General features: G+C 36.9%; 1 protein-coding gene across 2 annotated transcripts in view; it reads left to right on the top strand.

Annotated features, from left to right (window-relative positions):
• The window catches only part of LOC145267479 (phospholipase DDHD1-like), a 117,300-nt gene that overhangs the window by 68,023 nt on the left and 24,206 nt on the right, over positions 1-25,071 (top strand). The window contains exons 9-12 of one of the 2 annotated variants that reach the window (XM_080123306.1): positions 12,045-12,065; positions 20,896-20,963; positions 22,496-22,571; positions 23,388-23,543. In XM_080123306.1, coding sequence (XP_079979432.1) covers positions 12,045-12,065; positions 20,896-20,963; positions 22,496-22,571; positions 23,388-23,543 — 321 coding nt within the window. The remainder of the gene's footprint in view (positions 1-12,044; positions 12,066-20,895; positions 20,964-22,495; positions 22,572-23,387; positions 23,544-25,071) is intronic. The other variant, XM_080123307.1, reaches the window with a different exon arrangement.

The raw sequence follows: 25,071 nt of genomic DNA, 5'->3' as shown, positions 1-25,071 counted from the left end.
AAGATAATTTGTACCAGTCAATGGAGGGGAAACCCTCTATACTGGGACAATTATTATTTTTGGTAACCAGAGTGCCCCCTTTTTGCCTACTTTTAGGGGAGCTGGTTTTTATCTCACATTAAAAACGGCCTTGTGCCTAATTTGCTCAGTGGGGGAGCAAATAAATACCATCTGTTCCGGCAGATACAGCACTTAAGATAATTTGTACCAGTCAATGGAGGGGAAACCCTCTATACTGGGACAATTATTATTTTTGGTAACCAGAGTGACCCCTTTTAGGGGAGCTGGTTTTTACCTCACATTAAAAACGGTCTTGTGCCTAATTTGCTCAGTGGGGGAGCAAATAAATACCATCTGTTCCGGCAGATACTGCAAGCTATGACTAGCAAAGACCAGATGTGGGGGCAACCCCACATGCCTGACCTTTGACCAGCTCCCATTTCCCACCTCTCAGGAGCTGGTCCCCCCTTTCCCTTCCCCCTCCCTTCACTCCTCACATTAAAAATTGGCCTTGTGCCTAATTTGCTCGGTGGGGGAGCAAATAAATACCATCTGTTCCGGCAGATGCTGCACTTAAGATAATTTGTACCAGTCAATGGAGGGGAAACCCTCTATACTGGGACAATTATTATTTTTGGTAACCAGAGTGCCCCCTTTTTGCCTACTTTTAGGGGAGCTGGTTTTAACCTCACATTAAAAACGGCCTTGTGCCTAATTTGCTCAGTGGGGGAGCAAATAAACACCATCTGTTCTTCAGATGCTGCACTTAAGATAATTTGTACCAGTCAATGGAGGGGAAACCCTCTATACTGGGACAATTATTATTTTTGGTAACCAGAGTGCCCCTTTTTTGCCTACTTTTAGGGGAGCTGGTTTTTACCTCACATTAAAAACGGCCTTGTGCCTAATTTGCTCAGTGGGGGAGCAAATAAATACCATCTGTTCTTCAGATGCTGCACTTAAGATAATTTGTACCTGTCAATGGAGGGGAAACCCTCTATACTGGGACAATTATTATTTTTGGTAACCAGAGTGCCCCCTTTTTGCCTACTTTTAGGGGAGCTGGTTTTTACCTCACATTAAAAACGGCCTTGTGCCTAATTTGCTCAGTGGGGGAGCAAATAAACACCATCTGTTCTTCAGATGCTGCACTTAAGATAATTTGTACCAGTCAATGGAGGGGAAACCCTCTATACTGGGACAATTATTATTTTTGGTAACCAGAGTGCCCCCTTTTTGCCTACTTTTAGGGGAGCTGGTTTTTACCTCACATTAAAAACGGCCTTGTGCCTAATTTGCTCAGTGGGGGAGCAAATAAATACCATCTGTTCTTCAGATGCTGCACTTAAGATAATTTGTACCAGTCAATGGAGGGGAAACCCTCTATACTGGGACAATTATTATTTTTGGTAACCAGAGTGCCCCCTTTTTGCCTACTTTTAGGGGAGCTGGTTTTTACCTCACATTAAAAACGGCCTTGTGCCTAATTTGCTCAGTGGGGGAGCAAATAAATACCATCTGTTCCGGCAGATACTGCACTTAAGATAATTTGTACCAGTCAATGGAGGGGAAACCCTCTATACTGGGACAATTATTATTTTTGGTAACCAGAGTGCCCCCTTTTTGCCTACTTTTAGGGGAGCTGGTTTTTACCTCACATTAAAAACGGCCTTGTGCCTAATTTGCTCAGTGGGGGAGCAAATAAACACCATCTGTTCTTCAGATGCTGCACTTAAGATAATTTGTACCAGTCAATGGAGGGGAAACCCTCTATACTGGGACAATTATTATTTTTGGTAACCAGAGTGCCCCCTTTTTGCCTACTTTTAGGGGAGCTGGTTTTTACCTCACATTAAAAACGGCCTTGTGCCTAATTTGCTCAGTGGGGGAGCAAATAAATACCATCTGTTCTTCAGATGCTGCACTTAAGATAATTTGTACCAGTCAATGGAGGGGAAACCCTCTATACTGGGACAATTATTATTTTTGGTAACCAGAGTGCCCCCTTTTTGCCTACTTTTAGGGGAGCTGGTTTTTACCTCACATTAAAAACGGCCTTGTGCCTAATTTGCTCAGTGGGGGAGCAAATAAATACCATCTGTTCCGGCAGATACTGCACTTAAGATAATTTGTACCAGTCAATGGAGGGGAAACCCTCTATACTGGGACAATTATTATTTTTGGTAACCAGAGTGACCCCTTTTAGGGGAGCTGGTTTTTACCTCACATTAAAAACGGTCTTGTGCCTAATTTGCTCAGTGGGGGAGCAAATAAATACCATCTGTTCCGGCAGATACTGCAAGCTATGACTAGCAAAGACCAGATGTGGGGGCAACCCCACATGCCTGACCTTTAACCAGCTCCCATTTCCCACCTCTCGGGAGCTGGTCCCCCCTTTCCCTTCCCCCTCCCTTCACTCCTCACATTAAAAATTGGCCTTGTGCCTAATTTGCTCGGTGGGGGAGCAAATAAATACCATCTGTTCCGGCAGATGCTGCACTTAAGATAATTTGTACCAGTCAATGGAGGGGAAACCCTCTATACTGGGACAATTATTATTTTTGGTAACCAGAGTGCCCCCTTTTTGCCTACTTTTAGGGGAGCTGGTTTTTACCTCACATTAAAAACGGCCTTGTGCCTAATTTGCACAGTGGGGGAGCAAATAAACACCATCTGTTCTTCAGATGCTGCACTTAAGATAATTTGTACCAGTCAATGGAGGGGAAACCCTCTATACTGGGACAATTATTATTTTTGGTAACCAGAGTGCCCCCTTTTTGCCTACTTTTAGGGGAGCTGGTTTTTACCTCACATTAAAAACGGCCTTGTGCCTAATTTGCTCAGTGGGGGAGCAAATAAATACCATCTGTTCTTCAGATGCTGCACTTAAGATAATTTGTACCAGTCAATGGAGGGGAAACCCTCTATACTGGGACAATTATTATTTTTGGTAACCAGAGTGCCCCCTTTTTGCCTACTTTTAGGGGAGCTGGTTTTTACCTCACATTAAAAACGGCCTTGTGCCTAATTTGCTCAGTGGGGGAGCAAATAAATACCATCTGTTCCGGCAGATACTGCACTTAAGATAATTTGTACCAGTCAATGGAGGGGAAACCCTCTATACTGGGACAATTATTATTTTTGGTAACCAGAGTGACCCCTTTTAGGGGAGCTGGTTTTTACCTCACATTAAAAACGGTCTTGTGCCTAATTTGCTCAGTGGGGGAGCAAATAAATACCATCTGTTCCGGCAGATACTGCAAGCTATGACTAGCAAAGACCAGATGTGGGGGCAACCCCACATGCCTGACCTTTAACCAGCTCCCATTTCCCACCTCTCAGGAGCTGGTCCCCCCTTTCCCTTCCCCCTCCCTTCACTCCTCACATTAAAAATTGGCCTTGTGCCTAATTTGCTCGGTGGGGGAGCAAATAAATACCATCTGTTCCGGCAGATGCTGCACTTAAGATAATTTGTACCAGTCAATGGAGGGGAAACCCTCTATACTGGGACAATTATTATTTTTGGTAACCAGAGTGCCCCCTTTTTGCCTACTTTTAGGGGAGCTGGTTTTTATCTCACATTAAAAACGGCCTTGTGCCTAATTTGCTCAGTGGGGGAGCAAATAAACACCATCTGTTCTTCAGATACTGCACTTAAGATAATTTGTACCAGTCAATGGAGGGGAAACCCTCTATACTGGGACAATTATTATTTTTGGTAACCAGAGTGCCCCCTTTTTGCCTACTTTTAGGGGAGCTGGTTTTTACCTCACATTAAAAACGGCCTTGTGCCTAATTTGCTCAGTGGGGGAGCAAATAAATACCATCTGTTCTTCAGATGCTGCACTTAAGATAATTTGTACCAGTCAATGGAGGGGAAACCCTCTATACTGGGACAATTATTATTTTTGGTAACCAGAGTGCCCCCTTTTGGCCTACTTTTAGGGGAGCTGGTTTTTACCTCACATTAAAAACGGCCTTGTGCCTAATTTGCTCAGTGGGGGAGCAAATAAATACTATCTGTTCTTCAGATTCTGCACTTAAGATAATTTGTACCAGTCAATGGAGGGGAAACCCTCTATACTGGGACAATTATTATTTTTGGTAACCAGAGTGACCCCTTTTAGGGGAGCTGGTTTTTACCTCACATTAAAAACGGTCTTGTGCCTAATTTGCTCAGTGGGGGAGCAAATAAATACCATCTGTTCCGGCAGATACTGCAAGCTATGACTAGCAAAGACCAGATGTGGGGGCAACCCCACATGCCTGACCTTTAACCAGCTCCCATTTCCCACCTCTCAGGAGCTGGTCCCCCCTTTCCCTTCCCCCTCCCTTCACTCCTCACATTAAAAATTGGCCTTGTGCCTAATTTGCTCGGTGGGGGAGCAAATAAATACCATCTGTTCCGGCAGATGCTGCACTTAAGATAATTTGTACCAGTCAATGGAGGGGAAACCCTCTATACTGGGACAATTATTATTTTTGGTAACCAGAGTGCCCCCTTTTTGCCTACTTTTAGGGGAGCTGGTTTTAACCTCACATTAAAAACGGCCTTGTGCCTAATTTGCTCAGTGGGGGAGCAAATAAACACCATCTGTTCTTCAGATGCTGCACTTAAGATAATTTGTACCAGTCAATGGAGGGGAAACCCTCTATACTGGGACAATTATTATTTTTGGTAACCAGAGTGCCCCCTTTTTGCCTACTTTTAGGGGAGCTGGTTTTTACCTCACATTAAAAACGGCCTTGTGCCTAATTTGCTCAGTGGGGGAGCAAATAAATAGCATCTGTTCCGGCAGATACTGCACTTAAGATAATTTGTACCAGTCAATGGAGGGGAAACCCTCTATACTGGGACAATTATTATTTTTGGTAACCAGAGTGACCCCTTTTAGGGGAGCTGGTTTTTACCTCACATTAAAAACGGTCTTGTGCCTAATTTGCTCAGTGGGGGAGCAAATAAATACCATCTGTTCCGGCAGATACTGCAAGCTATGACTAGCAAAGACCAGATGTGGGGGCAACACCACATGCCTGACCTTTAACCAGCTCCCATTTCCCACCTCTCGGGAGCTGGTCCCCCCTTTCCCTTCCCCCTCCCTTCACTCCTCACATTAAAAATTGGCCTTGTGCCTAATTTGCTCGGTGGGGGAGCAAATAAATACCATCTGTTCCGGCAGATGCTGCACTTAAGATAATTTGTACCAGTCAATGGAGGGGAAACCCTCTATACTGGGACAATTATTATTTTTGGTAACCAGAGTGCCCCCTTTTTGCCTACTTTTAGGGGAGCTGGTTTTTACCTCACATTAAAAACGGCCTTGTGCCTAATTTGCTCAGTGGGGGAGCAAATAAATACCATCTGTTCTTCAGATGCTGCACTTAAGATAATTTGTACCAGTCAATGGAGGGGAAACCCTCTATACTGGGACAATTATTATTTTTGGTAACCAGAGTGCCCCCTTTTTGCCTACTTTTAGGGGAGCTGGTTTTTACCTCACATTAAAAACGGCCTTGTGCCTAATTTGCTCAGTGGGGGAGCAAATAAATACTATCCGTTCTTCAGATTCTGCACTTAAGATAATTTGTACCAGTCAATGGAGGGGAAACCCTCTATACTGGGACAATTATTATTTTTGGTAACCAGAGTGCCCCCTTTTTGCCTACTTTTAGGGGAGCTGGTTTTTACCTCACATTAAAAACGGCCTTGTGCCTAATTTGCTCAGTGGGGGAGCAAATAAATACCATCTGTTCCGGCAGATACTGCACTTAAGATAATTTGTACCAGTCAATGGAGGGGAAACCCTCTATGCTGGGACAATTATTATTTTTGGTAACCAGAGTGCCCCCTTTTTGCCTACTTTTAGGGGAGCTGGTTTTTACCTCACATTAAAAACGGCCTTGTGCCTAATTTGCTCAGTGGGGGAGCAAATAAATACCATCTGTTCTTCAGATGCTGCACTTAAGATAATTTGTACCAGTCAATGGAGGGGAAACCCTCTATACTGGGACAATTATTATTTTTGGTAACCAGAGTGCCCCCTTTTGGCCTACTTTTAGGGGAGCTGGTTTTTACCTCACATTAAAAACGGCCTTGTGCCTAATTTGCTCAGTGGGGGAGCAAATAAATACTATCCGTTCTTCAGATTCTGCACTTAAGATAATTTGTACCAGTCAATGGAGGGGAAACCCTCTATACTGGGACAATTATTATTTTTGGTAACCAGAGTGACCCCTTTTAGGGGAGCTGGTTTTTACCTCACATTAAAAACGGTCTTGTGCCTAATTTGCTCAGGGGGGAGCAAATAAATACCATCTGTTCCGGCAGATACTGCAAGTTATGACTAGCAAAGACCAGATGTGGGGGCAACCCCACATGCCTGACCTTTAACCAGCTCCCATTTCCCACCTCTCAGGAGCTGGTCCCCCCTTTCCCTTCCCCCTCCCTTCACTCCTCACATTAAAAATTGGCCTTGTGCCTAATTTGCTCGGTGGGGGAGCAAATAAATACCATCTGTTCCGGCAGATGCTGCACTTAAGATAATTTGTACCAGTCAATGGAGGGGAAACCCTCTATACTGGGACAATTATTATTTTTGGTAACCAGAGTGCCCCCTTTTTGCCTACTTTTAGGGGAGCTGGTTTTTACCTCACATTAAAAACGGCCTTGTGCCTAATTTGCTCAGTGGGGGAGCAAATAAATACCATCTGTTCTTCAGATGCTGCACTTAAGATAATTTGTACCAGTCAATGGAGGGGAAACCCTCTATACTGGGACAATTATTATTTTTGGTAACCAGAGTGCCCCTTTTTTGCCTAATTTTAGGGGAGATTGTTTTTACCTCACATTAAAAACGGCCTTGTGCCTAATTTGCTCAGTGGGGGAGCAAATAAATACCATCTGTTCCGGCAGATACTGCACTTAAGATAATTTGTACCAGTAAATGGAGGGGAAACCCTCTATACTGGGACAATTATTATTTTTGGTAACCAGAGTGACCCCTTTTAGGGGAGCTGGTTTTAACCTCACATTAAAAACGGCCTTGTGCCTAATTTGCTCAGTGGGGGAGCAAATAAACACCATCTGTTCTTCAGATGCTGCACTTAAGATAATTTGTACCAGTCAATGGAGGGGAAACCCTCTATACTGGGACAATTATTATTTTTGGTAACCAGAGTGCCCCCTTTTTGCCTACTTTTAGGGGAGCTGGTTTTTACCTCACATTAAAAACGGCCTTGTGCCTAATTTGCTCAGTGGGGGAGCAAATAAATACTATCCGTTCTTCAGATTCTGCACTTAAGATAATTTGTACCAGTCAATGGAGGGGAAACCCTCTATACTGGGACAATTATTATTTTTGGTAACCAGAGTGCCCCCTTTTTGCCTACTTTTAGGGGAGCTGGTTTTTACCTCACATTAAAAACGGCCTTGTGCCTAATTTGCTCAGTGGGGGAGCAAATAAATACCATCTGTTCCGGCAGATACTGCACTTAAGATAATTTGTACCAGTCAATGGAGGGGAAACCCTCTATGCTGGGACAATTATTATTTTTGGTAACCAGAGTGCCCCCTTTTTGCCTACTTTTAGGGGAGCTGGTTTTTACCTCACATTAAAAACGGCCTTGTGCCTAATTTGCTCAGTGGGGGAGCAAATAAATACCATCTGTTCTTCAGATGCTGCACTTAAGATAATTTGTACCAGTCAATGGAGGGGAAACCCTCTATACTGGGACAATTATTATTTTTGGTAACCAGAGTGCCCCCTTTTGGCCTACTTTTAGGGGAGCTGGTTTTTACCTCACATTAAAAACGGCCTTGTGCCTAATTTGCTCAGTGGGGGAGCAAATAAATACTATCCGTTCTTCAGATTCTGCACTTAAGATAATTTGTACCAGTCAATGGAGGGGAAACCCTCTATACTGGGACAATTATTATTTTTGGTAACCAGAGTGACCCCTTTTAGGGGAGCTGGTTTTTACCTCACATTAAAAACGGTCTTGTGCCTAATTTGCTCAGGGGGGAGCAAATAAATACCATCTGTTCCGGCAGATACTGCAAGTTATGACTAGCAAAGACCAGATGTGGGGGCAACCCCACATGCCTGACCTTTAACCAGCTCCCATTTCCCACCTCTCAGGAGCTGGTCCCCCCTTTCCCTTCCCCCTCCCTTCACTCCTCACATTAAAAATTGGCCTTGTGCCTAATTTGCTCGGTGGGGGAGCAAATAAATACCATCTGTTCCGGCAGATGCTGCACTTAAGATAATTTGTACCAGTCAATGGAGGGGAAACCCTCTATACTGGGACAATTATTATTTTTGGTAACCAGAGTGCCCCCTTTTTGCCTACTTTTAGGGGAGCTGGTTTTTACCTCACATTAAAAACGGCCTTGTGCCTAATTTGCTCAGTGGGGGAGCAAATAAATACCATCTGTTCTTCAGATGCTGCACTTAAGATAATTTGTACCAGTCAATGGAGGGGAAACCCTCTATACTGGGACAATTATTATTTTTGGTAACCAGAGTGCCCCTTTTTTGCCTAATTTTAGGGGAGATTGTTTTTACCTCACATTAAAAACGGCCTTGTGCCTAATTTGCTCAGTGGGGGAGCAAATAAATACCATCTGTTCCGGCAGATACTGCACTTAAGATAATTTGTACCAGTAAATGGAGGGGAAACCCTCTATACTGGGACAATTATTATTTTTGGTAACCAGAGTGACCCCTTTTAGGGGAGCTGGTTTTAACCTCACATTAAAAACGGCCTTGTGCCTAATTTGCTCAGTGGGGGAGCAAATAAACACCATCTGTTCTTCAGATGCTGCACTTAAGATAATTTGTACCAGTCAATGGAGGGGAAACCCTCTATACTGGGACAATTATTATTTTTGGTAACCAGAGTGCCCCTTTTTTGCCTACTTTTAGGGGAGCTGGTTTTTACCTCACATTAAAAACGGCCTTGTGCCTAATTTGCTCAGTGGGGGAGCAAATAAATACCATCTGTTCTTCAGATGCTGCACTTAAGATAATTTGTACCTGTCAATGGAGGGGAAACCCTCTATACTGGGACAATTATTATTTTTGGTAACCAGAGTGCCCCCTTTTTGCCTACTTTTAGGGGAGCTGGTTTTTACCTCACATTAAAAACGGCCTTGTGCCTAATTTGCTCAGTGGGGGAGCAAATAAACACCATCTGTTCTTCAGATGCTGCACTTAAGATAATTTGTACCAGTCAATGGAGGGGAAACCCTCTATACTGGGACAATTATTATTTTTGGTAACCAGAGTGCCCCCTTTTTGCCTACTTTAAGGGGAGCTGGTTTTTACCTCACATTAAAAACGGCCTTGTGCCTAATTTGCTCAGTGGGGGAGCAAATAAATACCATCTGTTCTTCAGATGCTGCACTTAAGATAATTTGTACCAGTCAATGGAGGGGAAACCCTCTATACTGGGACAATTATTATTTTTGGTAACCAGAGTGCCCCCTTTTTGCCTACTTTTAGGGGAGCTGGTTTTTACCTCACATTAAAAACGGCCTTGTGCCTAATTTGCTCAGTGGGGGAGCAAATAAATACCATCTGTTCCGGCAGATACTGCACTTAAGATAATTTGTACCAGTCAATGGAGGGGAAACCCTCTATACTGGGACAATTATTATTTTTGGTAACCAGAGTGACCCCTTTTAGGGGAGCTGGTTTTTACCTCACATTAAAAACGGTCTTGTGCCTAATTTGCTCAGTGGGGGAGCAAATAAATACCATCTGTTCCGGCAGATACTGCAAGCTATGACTAGCAAAGACCAGATGTGGGGGCAACCCCACATGCCTGACCTTTAACCAGCTCCCATTTCCCACCTCTCAGGAGCTGGTCCCCCCTTTCCCTTCCCCCTCCCTTCACTCCTCACATTAAAAATTGGCCTTGTGCCTAATTTGCTCGGTGGGGGAGCAAATAAATACCATCTGTTCCGGCAGATGCTGCACTTAAGATAATTTGTACCAGTCAATGGAGGGGAAACCCTCTATACTGGGACAATTATTATTTTTGGTAACCAGAGTGCCCCCTTTTTGCCTACTTTTAGGGGAGCTGGTTTTTATCTCACATTAAAAACGGCCTTGTGCCTAATTTGCTCAGTGGGGGAGCAAATAAACACCATCTGTTCTTCAGATGCTGCACTTAAGATAATTTGTACCAGTCAATGGAGGGGAAACCCTCTATACTGGGACAATTATTATTTTTGGTAACCAGAGTGCCCCCTTTTTGCCTACTTTTAGGGGAGCTGGTTTTTACCTCACATTAAAAACGGCCTTGTGCCTAATTTGCTCAGTGGGGGAGCAAATAAATACCATCTGTTCTTCAGATGCTGCACTTAAGATAATTTGTACCAGTCAATGGAGGGGAAACCCTCTATACTGGGACAATTATTATTTTTGGTAACCAGAGTGCCCCCTTTTTGCCTACTTTTAGGGGAGCTGGTTTTTACCTCACATTAAAAACGGCCTTGTGCCTAATTTGCTCAGTGGGGGAGCAAATAAATACTATCCGTTCTTCAGATTCTGCACTTAAGATAATTTGTACCAGTCAATGGAGGGGAAACCCTCTATACTGGGACAATTATTATTTTTGGTAACCAGAGTGCCCCCTTTTTGCCTACTTTTAGGGGAGCTGGTTTTTACCTCACATTAAAAACGGCCTTGTGCCTAATTTGCTCAGTGGGGGAGCAAATAAATACCATCTGTTCTTCAGATGCTGCACTTAAGATAATTTGTACCAGTCAATGGAGGGGAAACCCTCTATACTGGGACAATTATTATTTTTGGTAACCAGAGTGCCCCCTTTTTGCCTACTTTTAGGGGAGCTGGTTTTTACCTCACATTAAAAACGGCCTTGTGCCTAATTTGCTCAGTGGGGGAGCAAATAAATACCATCTGTTCTTCAGATGCTGCAAGCTATGACTAGCTATGACTAGCAAAGACCAGATGTGGGGGCAACCCCACATGCCTGACCATTAACCAGCTCCCATTTCCCACCTCTCGGGAGCTGGTCACCTTTTCCCTTCCCCCTCCCTTCACTCCTCACATTAAAAATCGGCCTTGTGCCTAATTTGCTCGGTGGGGGAGCAAATAAATACCATCTGTTCTTCAGATGCGGCACTTCCATTTCTCATTCTCTTTCAGTGGAGGAGAAATCCTTCACGACTGAGACAATTTTTATTTTTGTACCTTTTCTCCACGTTAAAAAACGACCCTGGTGTCTAACTCTGTCCCGTGGGGAGGCATAGTAAATAGGTACAATCTGAGCATATTTGGCACAACTTCAATCTATGCCTGGCTTTTCCACCAATCCTATAATATACACTTTTTCTTATCTATTTCTTGAAGAATTATTTTTTGGCTTTCTAATCATTCTGTTGCTATGTTAGTACAGACCATTATCATCTGTTACTCTGGAATTGTCGTCTCCCTTGGATACAAATAAAAAATTATTGAAACTCTGAATCATAGTTGAATTTCAAGAATAAAAAATACTCAATTATCTTTCATAAAATTCAGTATATGCTAATATTTTTCAATAATAATTAACTATTTCCTAAAATTTTCCTATTATTTTATTTATAACTTCATATTTCACACCTATATTTACATACAGAAGCATCACAGGGTAGATATGATATGCTGAATGGAATAATTACTTTTAATTTCGCCATCAGCAGCAGTTTATTTATAAGTTATAAGAATATTCAATAGTCAAAGTTCTGTTTTTTAGTTGTTTTATTTTCAAGCCTAATATATTTGTTTTTGTTTTAAAACATAATTTTTTATCATTATGTCACAGCATAAAATCTGCTAAAGATACCTAAGTGACCAAGTTAGGATTGAAAATAAACTGTTTAAAATACCAAGTGCATGAAACAAAATCAAGCTGTGAAACTAATGATAGATAAAAAAATATCTCACATAAATTTTAACAGTTTCACCTGCGTTTTTTTTTTTTTGTCTTTTTTTTCTTTCCTAAATGTTAGCTTCTTTTTATTTATTTTTCTTCAGATTGAGAAATTAACAAAACTCGTAAGTGAGAAAAAAATAAAAAATCTCTTTCATCTCTCTCTCTCTCACACATTAATCATTACTAACTCTTTCTTTCCAAAATCTCTACATTTGTAAACTAACAATACATCTTTTCTAATTCTTCAGCAAATTTCCAAAACATGTTCCTTTTTTTTTTTTTTTTTTTTCATTTACAATTTTAAAATAAGAAATGAAAATGAATCCTGGAAATGGTGCATCTCAAGACTTCATTTCCACATGAAACTCATGTATTTATCTTCACTTTATGCATGCCGAGCATTTATTTTTTAAATTGTTATTGAATATTATTTATACTTATTATAGATTCATGTCTCTTTCAACATCTCTTATCTTAATCAAGAGCATTATGTCAATATGAAAAGAAAAAAGAAAAAAACTCACATAATATAAATATGCAGGTTAAATTCTAAATATTTCATTAGATAAATGTTTATTATATTACTACTATTTCTAAATCCACCCAGTTCATTCATTTTAATGATTTATATTACAGCTATTTTAACCTGAAGAGATAACTTGAAAAATGTATTTAGGAAAATTATAATTTCACAAAAAAAACAAATTAGGCACAAGGCCATTCAAAAGTGTGAGGAGGAGGAGGGGTGTCTATGGTCATTCTTGTCACTGTACCTAAGATTTGTCTATCATTTTCCCAACTAGAATTTTTCATCACCATAATACCACATTCACTCCAAGGATCATCCTACTTAAGATTCCGAAATCGATTTTTTTTTTTCATTTAAGAGATAATTTGATTTAAAAATATATTACTATATATTACTTATAGTAATACATTTTGGGATTAATATATACATACTAAAAGGAAAAGGTAGTTTGCTTGAAGCATTGCTGATAAATAAATATGTAAGAGTATAAGAAGGCTATAGCAATGCAGGAAACCAGATGTTGAAGTCACACCATTATAACATCCGGTTTCTTGTATTGCTATAGCTCTTATACTCTTACATATTTATACATTACTCTATTAGAAAAAAAATCTAATTGTGTAATAGATTTATTTTTTAAAATTTATTTTATTTTATTTATTTATTTTTTTTACTTATCTTAAACAAGCCAAATTTCCACTGCGATATCAAAGTTACTATGAATTAAAGACATTAAGCAGTGAGATGTCTGTTCACATCACACTTACATTTCTGCATGTTAGTACAGTCAGAGAAGCAGGATAAAGTCTAACAATTCGAGGGAAGAAACTTTCAGAATAGAAGGCTCTCTAGTATGGGAGGGGGGAGCTCCACAGTGAAAGTATTGAGGGTGGGGGTGGGGTCCACAGTGAAAGTATTGGGGGGGGTCCACAGTGAAAGTATTGGGGGGGGTCCACAGTGAAAGTATGGGGGGGGGGGTCCACGGTGAAAGTATTTGAGGGGGGGGGGGGTCCACGGTGAAAGTATTGGGGGGAGGGGGGTCCACGATGAAAGTATTGTGGGGGGGGGGGTCCACGGTGAAAGTATTGGGTTTTTGCTACTTATCGGATTAGTTAGTATCTACATTGAGAGAACACCATTGCTATGTGTTTAGTGGAGCACATTCTACCAAAGCACTTGCAAAACAAGCACAGGGATGCAACAATGCAGTGATGGGACAGGTGTTGGAGCCTGATTGACAGTAAGACACCTATCAGATTGGAAATCCGTTCCTGGGCCCTGTCTAACAGAGAGAGAATTTGTATTGATGCACCAGTCTATATGTGGTAGCAATACTACATACATGGGCGACTGGTGGCCTTGTAGAGACAAGAGGTACTGTTACGTGTGAGTGTCTCTCTTTGCAGCAGCAGCCTTCGCAATGTCTTCAATGTTTTTAACTCATTTTTGTCAATAAATTGATGGTAGATGGTACAGTGATAAATAATTTATGATTAATGCATATGCCATTAACTTATTACTTAGGCTTTCTTATCCATAATCATTCATTCATCTTTGGGCACACTGACCAGCATCTTGCCAGTTAATGAAGGGTTCTCTGTTTTGTATCTTTTAATATAATCCAGTCCTCTTGAAACTAAATTGTGTCTGTTGCTTCACTCTACAGGTAACCTTTATTGCCATTCCTTATCTTCTCGCAACCATATGTGGTATATAACAATACTACCATTCAACAATGTTTTCAGATTATGCAGACTGTATTGGCTTGAACATATGAACCATAGTGGTAGATGAATAAATCAGTCGACCAGCAGTGATCTTTCAAACCAATGCATTTCAGGTGAAACCGTCGCTACGTACTTTACATGTTATGTAGAAATTAGTATAAATTCCAAAAATTACAGAAAATGATCTAATAGAAAAATAATACAAGAAAAATATAGGGTGCTTGTGTAGATTGGTAATCTTTTAAACCAATGCATTTCAGGTGAGAACATTATTACGTACTTACATGTCATGTAGAAATTAGTATAAATTTTAAAAAATGAGTGCAAGTAAAATCGTTTATCGAATTATTGAGTTTTATTGTATGTTTTAAAGTGGGAGAGTTGTACGACAAGTTTAGTATGACAAACTAACTTATCTCCCGTGACTTGAATTAAGGGTCTGCTATTTTTAAACAAAAAAAATCTCCGAACGTAATTGTGGATGATTTTTTTGTTAAAAATACATCTAGCACATCTACTGGATCATTTTTCGTAATTTTTGGAATTCATACTAATTTGGACATGGTGTGTAAATACATAATAATGTTTCCATCTGAAATGCACTGAGGATGATCTGAAAACCTGAAACAAAATCTATTCCTGGAGAAGGGATTCTTAAGAGAATCTTTGAATGAGATTATCAAAATATCAAATGTTTGTGTCAAAGATGTTAAACCAGATTATGCTGGTGCTACCAGATCAGGCTGTCTGAAGATATTGACTTCTTGAGACAAAACACACCTTACATTGATGCTTTTTGTTTTTCTACTTCCTTTTGCAAAACTTAATTATGTTCTGCAAAACCAAAAACAAAAACAACCCATCTTTTCCCTTTTTTCTTCTTCCCATTTCCCCATTCTCTTTCTATCTTTCCCACTTCCTCACTGGTTTCCTAAAATAGAATGTATCAAACATTAATAATGTAACCCTTTTCCTTCTGCCATTCCTGTTCTGCAGGGCAGGGAACAAAAACGATAAAATCTACTAGAAAGCAACCAAACCAAACTCTACAAACTAACAATTGAACATACAAAAAGCTTGAAGAATAAAAACATTTTACAAAATAACTGAATACAACATGAATACTATTTCCAAAATCACTGGATTCGGCATTAAATAACCTGAAAAGGGTTGATATGCCGTAAAACAAAACAACCAAACCAGATTACGATAAAGAGGATTTTCTATACATGATTTAATGACGAAAGTAAAGAAAAATTGGGAGAAAATTATAGAATTACCATTTACACAAATTCTTTTAGTACTAACTTTTATTTCTTTTATTATTATTTAACCCCCCCCCCCATGTTTGAGCATGATTTGTTTTCTTTCTCTTTCTTCAAATTAATTTTGTTGTTTTAAAATAAACTCCAAACCTTTACACTAATTCCATTTTCTTTCTTTAATAATATTTTTTGAACTCCATTCACTTTTTATTGGGAGACAAACTCTGCATGAAAAATGTCTATTTTGATTTTGATTGAATTTGTTTTGTTTTTTTTGTTTTTTTGTTTTTTTTTGTTGCTCTTTTAATGATTTTTCTTGTTTTTCTTTCTGTTTTTGCTTTTGTTTATTTTCATGCAAATTGTGGAAAGAAGAAGAAAGTTTTAGATTAAGAAAAAAAAGATACAGATTATTGCTTTTTGTTTTTATTTGTTTTATTTAAGCCCTACCCATCTCCTCCAAAAAAAGATTAAAACTTAAAAAAATAAATAAATAAATACTGAATTATTTTCTTTCACAATTTTAGTTTTGCATAAATTTATTTAAATTTACTATTTTAGAGAAACAAAAATATCATACTATTTGCATCTGCATCTTTTACAGATTTATTTTTAGTTACACGTTTATTTGTAAAATTTAGGTTAATTTTGCATATTTTTTACTATTGAGTTGATTTTACTTCATAATTTTTGAAAAGTGAATGTCCTTCCTTGAGGAATCGCCTTGTTTTGGTAAGTTCTGAGAACCAACTTTCACTGTAAATCTAAAATTGGAGAATTATATCCAACATGTTGATTAGGTTGCTGAAAAAAATGGTTGGATCATTCTACTGCTCCAGACTGTATTTGACTCAAGGAGTAATTCTCTTCCTATATAAGAATTAGATACGTCCTAAGATGAAATACTGCTGTCACATTTAGGAAGGTGCCACTCAGAGCACCCTTTCTTGCCATGACAGACTTCACAATCAACTACACAATCTAGTGAGTGAAGATCTGTTTCATTCTACTCTTAATAATGTTGTTAATCTTCCTTTATTGTATCGATTTTTTTTTTCATGGAAAGTTCTCAACTGAGCTTTAAGTTTCCTTCCAGTAAAACTTTCACAGCAAAAACTTATCTTATTGCCACAATTATAAAGAAGTTTCCTTTCTTCCTCTGTATGCCTAGCATCAAACGGAATTTCATGAACAGAGTTTCTTTCCAAGAATTTCCAATAAATAAAACACTTTGGCACAAGATTGCTTCTTTGGGGGTTACAACATGGTCATCTTCAAATCACATGCCACTAAACCCTTGTCAAATACAATCTACATAAGTTATCAGTTTTTATTAATTCCAGTCATTATTTACAATCCTTTCATAATCGTCATTCAACTATCAACTTATCAATCTGATTAACCCTTATCCTCAAGTGGCTTTTAACCTTTGTAAGTGGTGATTCGGTTGAAAGAAAGTGATTTCTGATAAATATTCGCTGATTGTTTAGGTTAATGATGAATAGCGAAATATGGCAATTCAAAATAAAATAACAGGAAAACTATTTGATATACTTATGTATCAAGCTAAATTATGTGTGTACATAAAAAATTATGGAAAATTGTCACATAGAATTTTAATAAGATAAAATTATTGCACTATATGTAGTCAGTAAACTCAAGGACAAGACTGTGGGACATTTTCATGTTATAAAAACGGAGATGATCTATAAGACGTTGACTTGAAGCATGGTTAAAATATGAGTTAGAAATGAATTTTATTTGTTAGTAAAATTTTACTTCATAATTTTCTGTAATTTATGATTATGATTATGGTGTACACAAATGGTTTTGCCTGGTACATAAGTATATCAAATAGTTTTCCTGTTATTTATATTTTGAACTGTCATATTTTATTTGTGTATTAATCGAAATAATCAAATTTTTATTTTTTCTAGGATAAAATTGGTTACCAAAGATTGTTAGCTCTTTTTGATTTCCGGTTTCTGCTGTCCATTTGGCTAGATTATTAAGAAAGTTATTCTTAATATGAGGAAAGGATGAGAGTGGGGCTTTCTCTTTATCTCAGAAGAAGATAATCATTGATCAGAAAGGACTATATCTTGTTTGTAATTGTGGTCCCATCTGTTTATCAAAATCCAGAAGTCAAAAAGACTTGATTATAACCATAAAATTCTTATCTCTTTTGATTTATCTTCCTTCTTTCATTTCTAAATTTTAGCTTAAAAAAACAAAAATAAAATGGCAACTTTTTTTTGTGAAGTTATTTTGCCATTTCAAAAAATTTCATTGATTTCATCATATTTATTAAAAGATCTCAATTCTGTCCAATTTTTATGAGAACTTTTCTGTCTTTAATTTTTAATCTGTCCTATTTTCTTTCTCTTTTTGTTTTTTTAGTCATTTAAAAACTGTCCTTTTTTTTCTATTAATTCTAACTCTGAAAGTTTGAACTACAAAAGTTGTGATATAAAGTGATAATTTTTTTTTTTACCATCATTCTTAGTTCTTAATTGATTCAACATTGTCATAATACATTCTCTGTTGTACACTTTTAAGGTTAACAATGAATTATGTCATCTCACAATATTATCTTTGACTAAAAAAAAATTTTTTATTCAATTATATCAACCCTTTTCTTTTTTTTTTTTTGCTTTTTTCCCCACTTATTTCACACATTGGATACAATCCATTATATCTTTGTCTTGTAATGAAATTCTAATTAAACTTTTACTGGTTTCTTGGCATAAATTGTTTTTACTAAAATGAGATTCAGAAATATTCTTAAACAATTTATTTCTATTTTAAATCATGTTTTATTTTTTTAAAAATCAAATAAGTTACATCAAGTTTGATCATACAAGTGAACCAGTGAATAAAATAGTCATTTTAGAATGTCAGCCGTGTAGATATCACAAAGGTTATCAATGATGAACACCATCCCTTCATGGATGTGAACCAAAAAGTGGAATCAAAGAGAAATTTCCTCAGCCATGTCAAGCTTTTAACAATCTTTCTGGAAGAGATCAGATTAAAGCTGTGATTTAGAGGGCTTAAGAATAATTCCTTCAGCCACTCACATGGGCCTACTCTCCTCTTAACACTCTCCTGGATCAGAAGCTCCCTTGGACTATTGGAATGTGCTCAATTGCTGGGGGATTGCTTGTGAACTTAATATTCCCATGAAACTTTCTCCTCTGAAGGAACTGATTGAACCTGCCCAGAGTGAATACTGTTGGCGCAACTGCTTCAGAATAGAAATGGAGTGGTCAAAAGTTGCTATGTACAGATGGGACTACAAACCTGACCCAACCATCTTCAAATGTGAAAAGGAAGGTGCAGCACTGCCTTGTCTACCCAGTGTAGCTTGAAAGACTTTGCAAAATACAATAGTAATGCAAAGAGCTGCTTAAAAAGGTAGAGAAACTGTCATGCTTCAAAGACATGCAAAGATTTTAGAAAAAATATATGGCTGACAATAATATTTTAAGACACCAAGAAAGATAACTATATATTTATATAAGGCCACTAAGAGAGATAAATCCCACCACTGTCTTTATTTTTACAAAAATTCTTAAATTATCGACTAGTATTTTTATAATCTTTGCTTTTGCTTTTTAAATGTGTTAAATTTCATTGAAATTTAGTTTTTGCCTTAAAAACTGTTAAAAAAATTTTTTCATATAATAAAATTTTAAAACAGTAAAAGTATTGTTGGTTAAAAAACTACGATTAAATTAGATTTGTAACTCTTCAAAAACTAAATCAGAATTTTGTTTCAAGACATAAAATACAATTAAAGATCATGAATCTGTTTTATCCAATATTTGACGAATAGCTTTCAAAATAGGTGATAAAATCCTATAGTTTACCTGTTTAAGAGTATAAATTATTTACAGTAAAGTGGTCTTTTCCATTTCTCCCAAACAATTTTTACTTAATCTTGTTTTAATAAATAAAAAATAAATAATTAAATAAATTATGCATGAATTGTACATGCATGCAAACTGATAATTAAAATGTAGCAATTTTGAAAAAAAAAAAAAGATGTCCAACAATAATATTTACTAATACACTAAAGGAGATAACTTTAAATTCATAATTAATTCATTCTTGAAAAAAAAAAAAAATGAATGAAGGGTGTGGATGGAGGTAGTTATCTATAAATTTAGAGTTAACTCCCTTGGTGTCTTGTTTAATATTAATGTCTCCCATATATTTTTTTTCAAAATTCACTGGTTCATATGTATTATTAAACTTGCTAAAACTAACTTATCTTTTTTTATTGGTCAAATTAAGGCTTATATGGGCTGATAGAAACATCAGTCCACTAATAAAATCTAGCTAATGTGCTCCCTGATAATCATCATGTTTCTTTTTGTATATGAGTCTTGGACTCTAACTGTGGACATAGAAAGAAGAATACAGGCCACAGAAATGATGTTAACATAGTTGTTATTCTTCTTCAACAGTTTTGTTATATTTTAACACTTGGGCCCACACTTATCTGAGACAGTCAGAAAGGAAAACAAAAACAAAAGAAAATGACTAGTTTTTTTTGTTTTTTTTAAATGAAATGCATTTATTCATGGCTCTTCCAAAATAATGCATTGCTTTCTGTTTTAAAAGTCTCTTAGTTTATGTCGTCTGTCATGTAGTTAAAAGTCTCTTGCCACCATGGACGAAATGTTCATCTTCCCCGGCATACAATTTCTTCTCCGGTACATTTCATGGTACATTTTTTTTTCTCTGTTTTTCTTTTTCTTCTCTTTCTCCGCTGTCCTCACATTACGCACTGGCTTGGTCATTTGCATATTTGTTATGCAGCTACCACTGCTACCAGCATTAGTGGCTCTGTTACAATGACATGCTTCTGAAAGATCCTCAACATCTCAGACAAAGACGACATTACTGATGATTAAGTGAAGAAGACTCCTACAAAATGTTCAGCCATATGAGGATCTACTGTCCACTGTTAAAAGGAGAAAAATGAAGCGATACAGCCATGTCACATGTTCATCAGGTTTTGCAAAGACAGTCCTACAAGCAACTGTATAGACAGAAAGGATGAGGGAGCAAACAAAAAAGAGATAAGAGTGGACATAACTGCCACTGAGTAGCATGCACAGAAAAGCAGAAAATCAGAAGGCCTGGAAAAAGCTGGTTGCCAGGTCATCTTTGGCACTTCAACAGTTATCTCAACCACAAGATAGATGGAGGGGGGGAGAAGGAGGAGGATGATGAAGAAGAAGAAGAATTTTAAGTAAAAATAAGTTGTTGGGAATGATGTCAAAATTTATTTTGTTGTAAATTATTTATACCAATAATCTTGTAAATTACCAAAAATCCAACAGTCCCTATTGTACAATTGAATCTAATTTCCTTTTGAAAAGTTATTGTACTTTATTTTTTTTTATTTTTTTCACATCTTTAGGAGGAAAGGCGTGAACAGATCAAAGGCAGTTCTCATCTTCTCTCTGATCTTGACAATGCACGTGTTCGGTAAATATGTTGCTTATAACTCGTACACATTTTGTAAATCGTGAAAAGAGGACCGATTCATATAATTAAACATTTTGTTTCATCAATTTATTATTTTATTTTTGTTTTTGTTTTTTTGTTGGTCCCCCGACAAAAGGAGGGAGGACCTGTAAATTCACTCTTGTCCGTTCGTCTGTCTGCATTTTTCTCAATAACTATGCCTTGGAAATGTTTTGAAATTTTGCACAAACGTTAAACATGATATGAGTAAAAAAGTAACAGAACGGCTTTTCTGGGAAAACTCTTAGTCATTTCTTTTCTTGCATGGTGTAGAACTCAAATTTACATATGTTAAGGCCTAAAACTAAACTGTTTGTTCATTTATCACCAGGATTTGACAATGCTGAACTTAGTTTTTTTTTTTTTTTTTTTTTTTTTTTTTTTGCATCGTTCACTATGCACTCACGGGGGACCATGCATGCTTCACTTTTTTTTTTTTTTCTAGCTTCCTCCTTTATTCTGAAAACATGATTGAGCAATGATGAGTTTACAGTGAAGCAAAAGTTGCACAATTTTCAGCTGGACATCTGAACTGGCATATTGCCAAGTTTAGTGGCAAGGAAAAATCCAAGACAACCAGAAACAATGCTGGGATAAACAGAGAAAGGAGTGATGTTATTTTTCCTTCTCCTAGATTAGTACCCTATCAAGACTTGAAAATCTAGTCTACCCTACTATTTTGCCCATAATTTAAAGGGAAAAGAAGAAATGGATTTATACTTTTTGCAAGTTATTAGAGAAAATGACTTTATGACCACCTTTACTTCCAAAATTACGGCACATAGTATTCTCTGAAATAGTCACCTACCTAAATACTAAGTTCAATTTTGGTGTCTGATAAAAACCATTGTTTCAGCCTGTGTATTTTTATTCTAATTATCCCCCGCTCCTTAAAAAAAAATGTTCTCACTGAATTTAAGGTTTTCATCTGTCATTCAGAATAACAATTTGGAGTAGAAACTATTTAACTGAAAATATTCTTTTAAATCTTTATTGTAATTTAAATGTTTTTTTTTTATTTTGTGTAAAATTGTTTATTAATAATGAAATCTAATTTTTCTAAAAAGTCTGAAGTAAAAAAGAAATCAAAATTATTGTAAAATTATAAAGAATAGATCAACTTAGAATTTCATTTGTTTTTCAGTTTTTTTTATTGGAAATAATTCTCTCACTTTCTCTTTTTCTTTTTCTGTCTCATGCTTTCTCTCTCTCTCTCTTATCTTTCTTTAATCCTATTTTTTAATTTTCCTTTCTTTCTCTTTTTCTGTCCATTTCATTCTTTCTCTTTCTTTTTTCTCTCTTTCTTTCTTTGTCTGTCTGTCTCTTTTTCTCTCTCTCTCGCATGAATGTTAAAAGCTCTTATGTTAAGTAACTCCTTTACCAACAAATGTGATCAAAATCAACATGTCGACTCAATTTGTGATGATCATTCAAATTTTACAACATGCAACTAACTCTCCTCTTTCTCTTTTTTCTTTCTTTCTTTAATTCAGGGTATCTGAGATTGAATCTGAATTAACTGCACTTCAAGAACAACAAAAAAAAGGATCCCAGTTTCTTAAATTCAAGGTACCATTTTTCTTCTTTCTTATTTTGTGAGATGATGATTGATGGAAGTGAGACATGGTTGCTGAAAGTGATGCCGAGCATCATTCCGTCTTTATTTTACATTGGGTCACTGTAAGAGTCTTTGCACAACCAGTGATGTTACATTTCTGTTGCATCCTATAAAATGTGCTGTATATCTTTTTGTGAAACTATCATGATTCAAGGCATACCCCTGTATGGAAGTTTGATTTGAGGCATCATTATGACAAGATCCAGAAATGGTCTTGGCATTATTGTGAGGTCACAAAAGTAATATTCATTCTGATCAGTTCTTTATCAATAATTTTCTGCTCATGGGGGTAGTAAGCTCTCATTATTTCATCCATGACCAGGTATAAGTCTTAAGTAATTCACAATTGTATTCTTAGTATCACTCGCACTGAGGATTGAACCTTCAACCCACAGAAGAGTGTCACTTACAAATGAATTTTACTTGGTATTTTTTATTAAATAAAGGGTTCTGTCAAAATGATGTGCAAATTCCTGAAAATGGCAAAAAGATTTTTGAATTCGACAGGATATATCCGAAGATGGTCGAAGGTTACATTGGCTGAAATGTTGTGAAATTAATGCTAAATAATCCTGAATTAAAAGTTCAGCAAGATTTATTTTGAAGGCATATTTTTTAATGTTTGCATTTGAAATGTTGGATTTAAATGAGACGGACTGACCATTTGATGGGCAGAGTTTATTGGATGTATCAAGATAATATTGATTTGCCATAAAGCATAAGAATTGCTAAACAAAAAATGAACTATCTTTTTTTTTTCTTTTCAGGTTGAAAATCTCTTTTGTTTAGGTTCGCCTTTGGCCGTCTTTCTTGCCTTACGTGGTGTCCCATTTCATGGTCGCGATAGTTCTGGCCAGCCAAACCTCATTCCACCGGAACGTTGTAAAAGATTACTTAACATCTATCATCCTGCTGATCCAATTGTAAGCACTTTTATCAATTTCTACTTATTAATTTCCATATATAATAAGAAGATTGCAGAAATTCCCCTCTGGACCAAAATACTGTAGGTTTGCAACAACAGATGCCACATACAAATTTATTATGCATGGACTATTAGCCACTATCGTCTGTAACTTTAGAACAACATTTCAGACACATTTAGTCATTATAATAAAATCCTATATTACATCCTAGGAGCCACACCATCAGAATCGCAGCATTTTTAGAGAAAGTAATTCCGATTTTTCCCTCTAAATCTAATGTCCTCCTACCGCCCGTCCTTTTTGTTGTTTTTTTTTTATTTTACTTTTTGCTATACCTCTTCACACATTAACATCACGCATCTGTCCCCACCATCAAATAAACAAAAAAAAAACCCCTAAAACAAACCATAACATTTACGGTTACTATTGTTTATTTTTCTGTTTTTGGCTTTAATTGCTTAGAATTAACTTAACGCCCCAATATTTTATGCAGTTAATTTGCCTTTGAGACCACTTATTTTTTATGTTTGATTATAGACTAACTGTATTTTTTTTTTTTAAGAGAAATTTTTACATTAGCTCCAGCTTATATACTTTTCTTTAAAATGATAAATTTTATAGGTTTTCCACTATGCTGATTAAGAAAATCTCATTTATATTTGGCAGATACAAGTAGTTTTTCAGATATAAAGCCCTGTATTATACATTTTAAATCACTGGCTGCTAGATAAGTATGCACGAGTGAACAACAAATCTAATTCTATCCGATCGACACTGCCACCCCCAATTTTTTTTGCATAGTATTTGCACGGATCCTGATACCGATTATCAAAGTTAAATTTGGGGCAAATATTTTGACAACCCCTCTTCCCTGCTCACAAGATGGAGTGTCTATTCTGAAACTGATTCTTAGCATGGGGACGTTGCGGGTAACCATTCTGAAAGCTGTTCTTAACATGAGGAGGTTGGCGGTGTCAAATCTGAAAGCCATTCTTAACATGAGGAGGTTGGGGGTGTCTATTCCGAAAGCCATTCTTAACATGAAGCGGTTGGGGTTGGGCAACAACAACAGTAATACTTTAATTTTTTATGAGGGGGTGGGAAGGGCATTTTTCCACTGGCAACGACAGTTAAAAGGTCATGCTAGTCTCTATAATAAAAGTGTATCTAGTTCAGGTGTTGAATGACTGTCAATCTGCTAAGAATTATCGCCCTTGCATCATATTTTCTAAGACATCAGATATATGCTATGGAGTAAATATTTAGAATTATCTGATCTTAGTTCCTTTTGTTAGTTGTAAATTCCTGTACAGAGCTACCTTGTGCCTCTGTCCCTAATGTAACTAAAGTGATCGCCTCATGTATGTTTTAAAGGAAAAACGCGTCTATGTGATTTTATTAAATTTGTCTTCCAGTCTGGAGTATCAAATCTATTTAAAACAGGGTATGTTTTGATTTGATTGATTCTTTATAATTAACTATAGTGAAGCTCATTTCAATAATAATCACATATGCAAATTTAATT

Source organism: Euprymna scolopes, chromosome 4, assembly GCF_053919585.1.
Source record: "Euprymna scolopes isolate OS-2025 chromosome 4, ASM5391958v1, whole genome shotgun sequence".
In the NCBI taxonomy this organism is placed as follows: domain Eukaryota; kingdom Metazoa; phylum Mollusca; class Cephalopoda; order Sepiida; family Sepiolidae; genus Euprymna; species Euprymna scolopes.
Note: the sequence above shows the minus strand (reverse complement) of the source record. Positions and strands in the feature narration are given on the sequence as shown.